This window comes from Lactuca virosa, chromosome 7 (assembly GCF_052849685.1).
Source record: "Lactuca virosa cultivar CGN04683 chromosome 7, Lactuca_virosa_CGN04683_v6, whole genome shotgun sequence".
Lineage (NCBI taxonomy): Eukaryota > Viridiplantae > Streptophyta > Magnoliopsida > Asterales > Asteraceae > Lactuca > Lactuca virosa.
The window spans coordinates 104972064-104981956 of NC_136432.1; the positions used below are offsets into that span (position 1 = coordinate 104972064).

Sequence of the window (9893 nt, forward strand, 5' to 3'; positions counted from 1 at the left end):
GAAACTTCTAGTGGAGTATATGTGGTTGGAGTAGCTTGTGACACAGAAGGATTAAAAACTCAAAATTGCTTGTTTCTTCTTGGAGTCTTTTGGTTTGATGGATAGTTGGAGGAAGCCATTTTCAAGTTTGGATATTAAATGTTTGAGTGAAAAATAAGAACAACATTGAAGGTTTTGGTGTGGTATAAAGATAATAATTTTTGGTATTTATATTGGTTGAAAATAATTTATTTTTTTGAATTTATGGTAAAAAAAAATAATTTTTTGAGAAGTAAAAAAATTAAACTGTTTTTGGTAAAAGTGTTTCTTTATCAACTTAAACTCGGTACTGAGTTTGTGTACTTTTTTGAAAAGAGCATGGTGTTTGTCAATCTAACTTAACTCTTGTTGAGGCAATGTTGAGCCGATTTCGCATAGCCTGAACTAGGGATGAGCATCGGTTTGAAACCGGGAACCGGACCCAGCTAGATCAAAATGGAGAACTGGGAACCAAAACGAATACTCCGGTTCTGGTTCCAACCGAATCGATTCCGTTTCTGTTCGATTTTACAAGCAAGCTTGATCTTTAAAGATGTGTGTTGTTCCGGACCTAGCCTGAACCAGACCTAGAACTAAAAAACCGATAACCGATTTAGTGAGAAACTAGATTATGACCCGCGTTAAACGAGGGGAACATAAATTAAATACATATCACATTAATATGTGACTTTGTCTTAGGTTGAATTTTAATAAAAAAATATTAGTTACATTCATTTTTAGAGTTTTCGAACTAAACTTATTAGACAAAAATATTTAATATTTATATTAGAACAATTTGGTTTTTCAATGCAGTAATTTTTTAGCATAAATGATCTATGTGATCTTTGTTTTATCACAACATAATGCGACTTCTTGATTAAAACATGTTGTGTAGTAGCTTTATGAATTGAATTTGTTCGGTGTACCAATCCCCATGGAGGCTCATATGGTTCTTTTCATATTGGCCCTGTAAAACCAAAAGCAACAATAAGTTGTTACATGTACCAGCAACATTAAATTCTGCAAAGAAATTCGATAAACATTACAAATAAAGTGAATTGTCATAACCATAAACATCAAATTCAGACATTGTAATTTGGTCGATTTCAAAGTATTTTTTCCTTATAAAAATTAAAATATGATTTTTCAGGCTACACCCGATCACATGTACATATCTTCCGATCAAATAAATTATTACAAAAAAAAACATGTTATGAACAAAAATATAATATTAGTTTCATAATTTGCTAAATTTTGGGAAATGTTAAGACCTACTGAGATATGAGGGAATGGTCTGTGAGGCTACAGTTGGTTTCTATAGGGCAATACAAATTCAAAATCGTTAGCACATATCTTTCCTACCTGCTTTAATTATTAAATTTAGATCAAAGTTGTCAAAATCAAATTATAAAAAAACAGATATGTAACCTAACAATCAAACAACATATTTTTCATTGAAATAAATATCATAAATCCAAAATTTACACTTTATATATTATTCTTCAATTATATATTACCTTTTCATCTTTAATGGTCACTAACATTTCTTTCTGCCTTATTGTTGTGACACGCATCTATATCGAAAATAAGAGAAAGAACTATAGAGAAGAATGTTGACAGAGTGATACCTCATTGAAAACACAACAAAATTCTTCTTAAAGCCGCTAGGATTCTTCTATAAACCGCTAGAAGGTCTATATAGTGACAACCGGTGTGGCATCCATGAAAACGCACCACTTAAAATAACAATTTTTATTAATGTAAGTGAAAAATCATTTAGAATGCTTACCAGTTGTGATTGTTTCCACTTGGATGTGAACATTAACATTCTTGTAGAGAAATGGAACTTCAAATGAACCCTACATAGTCAAATCAACAAACATGACAACACAAAAGGAAGCCTAACTTGGCATATAACCAAATTTCCAACAAATTTCAAATTTTTAAGGTTTTGCTGAACAATTTTTTCAATTTATCAAAATTTTATTTTATTACAACCATATATGAGTAATCAAGAATCTAAATCAAGTGAAAGAAGTAATTGTTCATTTAAATCCATTAAAAAAATTACAATATTGTGAAATTGCATATAATTTACATGTTTGCTTATTCTCTTGGAGGTACCCGACCACTTGGATATGTACAATTATTTGATTAATTAGTGCATAAATTATGTTATAGAATATGAAATTTAACGATTGTTGAAATTCATTTACACTTGATTTAACAATAGAAAATTGACAAATTTATAATCATAAAAGTATGCTTAATTCAACAAATTTGTTATCAAAATTAATAGAAAACTGAGTTTCTTGAAGTAACAAATCAAATATACAAAAACGAATAAAAAACAAAGAACATTTGAAGATCATGTCAGAAAGGCTAAAAGATTTATAAAAGTTTATAATTTCATAAAAAGTTGTTGTTTGCTAATATTTATAAAAGTTTATAATTTCATAAAAAGTTGTTGTTTGCTAATATTTATATTGAAGTTGTAATGAATAACATTGTAACAATGCTGACAAATTCACATTCAAACGGAATAATAAAGTAAAAAATGATTAAAATTCTAAATACATATGAGTTTAAACCCAAAAGGCAAATAGATGAATAATTCAACATTTCATAAAACCCAAAATGTATTTAAATGATCAAAATTCTAACCCAAAAAATGAATAGTATGAAACAAAGTAATCAAAAATCACACCCGAAAACCAAATAGTATGTAAACATAATATGAAATCAACCGTACTCAAATCACCCAACTACTCATATAAAATCATGAAACTCATATATTATTTTTCTTTCTTTGGAATTAATAGTTTTGACTTGCATTCTCCAGAAGTACGATCTGTCATTGATGTTAATGATTGTTTGGTTGAGGAAATTGTTTCTAGATTATCAACATCGTAAACATCTTGCAAGTTGTGTTTTAATTCTTAATGTCTAGACACTTTTTAAAAGGAGGTCTACTTAGTTAGTGGACTTATTGCAATACTTTTATCAATATTCGAAGCGGGTGTGACGTTATCACCAGTAAACGAAACTGCATCCTAAATATAGAAAATAAATTCATATGTCAATCTAAAAGTTAATAATATTTTAAAGTATTTAAAATATTAGATTTAGTTATATAATATTTAAAACCTTCAAATTTAATGTGTCTTGACATCCGAATTTCGCCGATAAAACGTTAAACGAATCGGATTACGGCACCTATATTTGTAGTACATAGAAATATGTTAGTTGATCAACTAAAATATAAAAAACGAATCTAATAAGTGTAGTGTTTGTAGTATGTTTCGTAAAAGAATGTTAGCTGTTCAATGTTAATTTTTTTTTTCCAATTCAACAGTGATTTTATTATCAACATTGAAGTTTGAGATTGCATAACCATCAACATTGTTCTTCAAATTATAATGAGGAATTTGAATTTTGAATGCCAACTTTTTATCCAAAAGTAATTTCAAAGCAAACAGAAAAATCTTTATATTACCTTCCTAAAAATGAAAAAATTAACGGTTATATAAATAGACAGACAAAAAGTAAAAATTAGTTTTATTTAAATGAAGTTAATATCGATAATCTCATTAAACTTTTGAAGCAACTCTTTTGTGTTTTTTTCCAGAAGTTTCTTTGCATCACGATCAAATAACGTAAGTGACACCACGCCAGTAAAGTCTTGTACTATAATGATGATTTTGAAACTAAAACCATTGATATAAACAATTTCAATAATATAAAATTAGAAATTTTAATCGAAGATTATAAGAATATGTATAAAAGAGTTATTGAAAACCTTGGAACAATAGATACGTCTTTGTTCATGCAAGTTGAAGTGTAACAATAAAAAACTTCTTTATCCTGCTTTTGCTCCGTTCCACTAGCTTTGCCATCATGCATTAAAACGACTTTTATGACTTTCTTTTGACAAACATAGGTCAACACATTAAAAAATCGATATAAAGGGTATAATTTTGTTTCTGTAACTAAATGAATGAAACTAATATGTTTAAAGTAGATTGATTAATTTTTTTCATGACCTCTCAACAAGAACAAAGTAATAACAAATAATAAGAACATAGTAAATGCAAGAAATTAAAGAAGAATAAGGAGAACAGAGTAAAGTAAAAGCCTGGAAAAAAGAATCGGAGAAAGATTGCTCAAGAAGAACACTGTAATCATAGGACCCAGTCCAAAATCGTAAGAATAACCACTTCAGTGTAATCGTATATAGTGTTTTTGAATAAGGACATGATTATCTTCTAAAAAATTTGGGATCGTAAGATATCTTGGAGATTTTCGGTTATTCATCTGAAAAAAAAGAAAGATATCAGCTATATAATTCAAAACTTCAAATTAATTGACTTTTTTATTTAATCAGTTTAAAATTCAAACAGTTATTTCAAATTGATTCATTTTATATGGGATATACTGTGATATAAATTATGAATAATATTGACTTTAATTTTGACTCTTAAATATTTTGCTATAAATAAAGGAGTTAAATTAGGAACAATATTAATTAGAGAAACTGATATCATGTATATAAATAGAATGATATGTTTCAATTAATAAAATAATTACTGATTTTAAAGATTCTATAATTATTACAGATTCTATAAATAATGTAATTGTGTTTGAATTTTATTTGGGGAAGATGATGTCAGCAATTTGATCTAATGGTGGAAAACATAGGATTAAAACACAATCAAGGGTCATGATTGCTTCATTGGTGAATTAAGGGTTATCTTTTAATAATATTTAGAGATATAGAACCAAGAATCGGACCGAATACCTTTGGCTGTTGTTCTATTTTTTTTCATGTTTGGTTTGATTCCACCGTATCAAATCCTCGTCCCTTACCTAAGAAAGTCTTCTAAAAATATCAAATGTACATTTGAATTTTCCGATAATACGTCAGCAAAAAGTTTCCATTTATGTTTACACAGTACATAAGTTATGTGCCAACTTTGTAATCTTTACAAAGTTTGGGGGAATATATGAATTTACAGAAACATACACGCAGAAATCCATACCTGCCTCCCTCGTATACTATCGTTTTTCAAAGCGGTCTCTTCTCCACTCCTCCCTTGCTTGGTTGCTCCAACTTACCGGCGATCATCGATTCCGTTGCCAACCGATCTTCCGGGGACGTCCATTTTCCTTTGGCCTCCCGTATGCCGATCTCTTTCTTCCGGTGAAAGGTAATTTATAGTCTTTTACACGTCAACATCTACGATGAGTTTTTGGTAATTTGATCTGTTTGAAGGTTTAATTTTTGCGTTAATTTGATCGTTTTGCTATTTTTCGACTCCTTAGCTCATCTGAACTTTAAATTCGAATGTTGAAACCCTAGTTATTGGGAACCTAAATTGGATTGTCGTTTGTTCGCTTTAACTAGCTCAAGTTGGCTCATTCACACGATTAGGGATTGTTTTATTTGATTCCGAGAAAAGAATTCTATAGAATTGGTTCTTGATGACAGAATTCTGTGGACAAGCATTAATCGTTCTACAAAATTGTAATTTTGTAATTGGTCTCACGAGAATGTTAACTTAGTACTAATTCATATACACATTGTTATCACTACTATTCATGTTGTTTTTTCATAAACCGAATCCCTGGTTATTTGCAATCAAAATCGGATTCTTGATTGTTCTCTCTTTCTAGCAATAGTTGCCTCATTCATGTAATTAGGGAAAAATGCTTTTTTATGAAAGTCATGATCTTCTTTTAGTAACCATTCAATCATTATCATATCCATGGTGCTCTTCTTGCAGAAAACATCTTGTCTCTCAATCCAAATCAAAATTGATCACTAGATTTTTAACATTTTGACCTAAAAAGATGGGTTCAAGAGGACATGGACCACCCTATGGAGGGAGGTCAACCACTGAAACACCTGGGATGATGCGCCATGGACATGGTTCATACTCCTTGAGCCACACCATAGATCCACTGCCACACCACCTCCACCCTGAGCGTGGTGGTGGTGGTGGAGACAACAAACTGGTGGCTCAGTCATCTGAAATAGAAAGACTTGCTGGAGACAACAAAAGACTTGCAACTACTCATTTGGCTTTACACCAAGATTTAGTTGCCACTCAACAAGAAATACAAAAACTTAGGGCCCACATTGGAAGCATCCAGACTGAATCTGACATCCAGGTTTGTATTTTGCTTATAACAGTGAAAGTTGCTTTGCGTTTAGATGATATTGATATAATTTTGTATATTTTTAAGGTTCGTATTTTGTTGGAGAAAATTGCAAAAATGGAAGTTCATATAAGGGCTGGTGAGGATGTGAAGAAGGATCTTCAGAAGGCACATAATGAGGCTAGGGCTTTGGTGGCAACTAGACAGGAGTTGATTGGTCAAATTGAACAGGCGACTAAAGAATTTGAAAAAGTCCATGCTGACGTGGACAAAATTCCAGAAATGCAAGGTGAACTTGATGGATTGAGGCTTGAACACCAGAAGTTAAGGTTAGTCAACTTTACTTGATGGACAAAAGTCGGTTGAATTTTCTAAAACTAGAAAATGTATTTATATATATTTTTTATTGTTATCTTATTTGGATTTTAATCGACTCTTTTAGGTCAACATTTGAGCATGAAAAAAGAAAAAACACTGAAAAAGTGGCACAAATGGAAATAATGGAGAAAGACCTTGTGAGGATGGCAAGAGAGGTGGAAAAATTACGAGCCGAGGTTTTGAACGCCGATAAAATCCCACATGGTATTTATTCCTATTTTACCCTTTCAAGAAACTTTCTAGCGCTATTTTTGACAATGAGCTTCCGAAGGGCATTCATGTCATTTTCACACACAAGAGACCGAGAACAAGTCCTTGTCACGCCTACCTTTTTGATCATGACAAAAAATTGCAACTTTTGTCTTGTTCCAGTGACTACAACTTGTTCTGTCATGTCATGTTCTGCACAGTGCATACCAAACACAAAACACAGTACAACTTGTTATGGTATGTCATGTCAGTTATACTTTTATATGGTGAAAAAAATTAATATTAATGTTTATGATGTGTGCAACAGCAAATGTGTATGGTGGGCCCTACATGAACCCGGAGTTATACCCTCCGCCGCCTCGTATGCATAGTGGCGGCTATGTTGATGGGTATGGAAACCATCATAATCATCATGTCCCGATGGGTGGTGGTGTTGCTGGCGAGGGAATGATTCCTTATGGTGGAGTTCATCATGGACCAGCTGGTCCAGGTGGCTATCCACAATGGGGGGGACCACAGATGGTCCCCTACGGTGGAGTCCACCATGGACCTGCTGGTCCAGGTGGCAATCCACAATGGAAAGGACCACCATATGATAACTCTTACTCTAGGACTTGAACATGTTACATGTGACTTCTCATTTGTGCCATATGCAAATTTCACCCCCTCCCCTATTAGGTATAATTATAGTTTTATAGAAGGGTTAGATTTTATAGAATCTTGTTTGATTCTAAATTGTTGATATGAGTCAATGTTATTTCATCTACCTTTTGGGTAAAAAAAAGTGTTAATTTTGGTTATTACTCTAATTGTTAGTTTTTAGAAGTACATTATCATTGTCATTTATGATTGGTTCTTTTTATAAAACTATCAAAGAGGAGATGAGGGCGAAGTAGTCATTTAGCATAGAAGGTTGCACCTTTGACATGCTACATGACAACATTACTAACACTTACACTTTAATTATTTCTTATACAAACCTCAAACTTTCATGTATGTATGTATAATTGCTCCGGATAGTAGCTTTTGCAACACTTTCAACTAAAATAAGTTTTCATAATTGGCCATCGACAACCGGCAATCAATACGATTTTTAAACTACTAGAATCGCAAAAATTGAAAGAACAAAAAAACACGAACAGTAAGGACTTTTTGTGTCTGGTTTGTGTACGATACTTTTCAATTTTTGAAAATTTATTTATTAATTTGTAAAAGTTGTCTATTGTGTTGTTTTGTGATTTATATAGAGAGCTACAAAATAAAAATAAATAATCATTTTCTTAGTTAAAAGTATAAGTTCCATTACAAGAAGTACAAGCCATTAAAACAAGATAACATTAACAATAAGAGAATCGCCTTACTTTATTAGTTATTATAAAAAAAGATGAAACAAATTAACAACAAAAATCCAAGTTTAGATCAACTAACAACTCCTAATAAATAATTATTGGATAAGTGAGTAGACAAACTTCATATTAAGGATTCCCAAGATATATATAATATTATATAACCCTTACAATTACCAAATGAACATTATATAACCCTTACAATCACCAAATGAACATTAATTTCCCTGTTGCTTTATAGATAATATGAGGCAAAATTTCACCATAAGGCATGTGTACCTTAGTGGTTTGGTGGGTTACATTCAACCTTGATGTCTGATGTCTAGGGGAGTTAATGTTCATTACCAAAATAATGAACATTATATAACCCTTACAATTACCAAAATAAAGAACATTAACTTCCCAGTTGCTTTATAGATAATATTAGGCAAAATTTCACCATAAGGCATGTGTGCCTTAGTGGTTTGGTGTGTTACATTCAACCTTGTTTAAAGTTTAAACCTAAGTATATCTATTCTTTTTAGGGATAATGACTTAAAAAGATAATATGCTTTTTGATTTGTGATACGTGTGAATATACTAGTTTTAATCCTAACTCACTTAACAAAAACCAACACCCGATAGACAGTGTACCTAATCGAATAGTAGTTTAGTGTAGGTAAGTAAGGTATCGAACACAGGAAACGGTAAAACAATTAAAACTATTACTAATGTTAACTAATTAAAGCAATTAAAGAGGGGGTTTTTCTCTAGTTTTGCAAAACTACAAACTTATACAAGCACTTAAACACTTAGCAAAGAAACAATTAACAACTAAATGAAGAACAAAAGATGATAGAATCAAGAATATTAAAGAGCTTTCCATTTAGATACGATTCACTTACTCCTATGGCTGATTTCGTGGCAAGTGCAATGGATTAATGTGTCATCAGTTACCGATTTCTAATGTGATTAAGTTCATGTTCACTATTACTAATCTTTTAGCAAACAAATCAATTCAAGCAGTGATCAATTGATTAAACTAACAAGTTTTCTAGTATTAAGTTCGAATTATGCAAGACTTGTAATAGTGATTAATTTAATTGGTTGGTTAAATTAATTCATATATGGTTGGTCATCATATATAGCTCACACATTAATTTACTTATTTTCTAGTTAACCCTAGGTTATGTTTACAACACTAGGCTTACAATCTTGATGGTCACAAAATCATAAGAGGCAAGTAATCAAGACATATGTTCATACAATCTCAATAAACTTAGTAATCAACAGAAAATAATTATCATTAACACATTAGGTTCTTTTAACAAGCTTAGCATGATAAATAATCAAATCAACATAATCCAAACCACATAATCAACACATAGTCATAAGATCCTCTACTCTAAATGAAAGCAGGGTTTTTAGCCCATGACTTCAGCAAGAACAATGATAAAAACGAAATTCAACATTTCAAACATGATGTAAACAAAAGAATTAAGTAAAGTGGATGTGATTTTGCCTTAGATCTCTTCAAACAAAAGCTTCTAGTCGAATTCTGTAATCCACAACTCCTAGGGATGTCTCTGGCCTCCAAAAGTCGCTAAAAACCTCCAACATTCGTTAGGTTTTCGAATAGAAACGATCCTTAAATAGATTCTGAAAAACGGTGCAACACAGCGTGTTTTAGGACCCAACATGCCGTGTTTTTCATTAAAAACGCGTGTACGGCAAGACACTTTTCCATCAGGATTTTCCATCTCAACACGTCGTGTTTAGAGATAACATGCTGTGTTCTTCTTT

General features: G+C 31.4%; 1 protein-coding gene across 1 annotated transcript; it reads left to right on the plus strand.

The window, feature by feature from the left end:
• Positions 1-5041: 5041 nt before the first annotated feature.
• LOC145126206 (protein FLX-like 4) lies at positions 5042-7611 on the plus strand. Its single transcript, XM_079061606.1, has 5 exons — positions 5042-5225; positions 5802-6189; positions 6265-6506; positions 6620-6759; positions 7073-7611. Exons 2-5 carry the CDS (start codon positions 5869-5871, stop codon positions 7381-7383), a joined length of 1014 nt encoding a protein of 337 aa, XP_078917732.1. The 5' UTR covers positions 5042-5225; positions 5802-5868; the 3' UTR covers positions 7384-7611.
• Positions 7612-9893: the final 2282 nt, after the last annotated feature.

What these genes read in the sequence shown, in the direction of transcription:
- LOC145126206 (XM_079061606.1), top strand. Translation starts at nt 5,869, where the DNA reads ATGGGTTCAAGAGGACATGGACCACCCTATGGAGGGAGGTCAACCACT. An exon ending in CTTGAACACCAGAAGTTAAG is followed by an intron (nt 6,507 to 6,619) that starts GTTAGTCAACTT and finishes CGACTCTTTTAG; the next exon opens with GTCAACATTTGAGCATGAAA. An exon ending in CGCCGATAAAATCCCACATG is followed by an intron (nt 6,760 to 7,072) that starts GTATTTATTCCT and finishes TGTGTGCAACAG; the next exon opens with CAAATGTGTATGGTGGGCCC.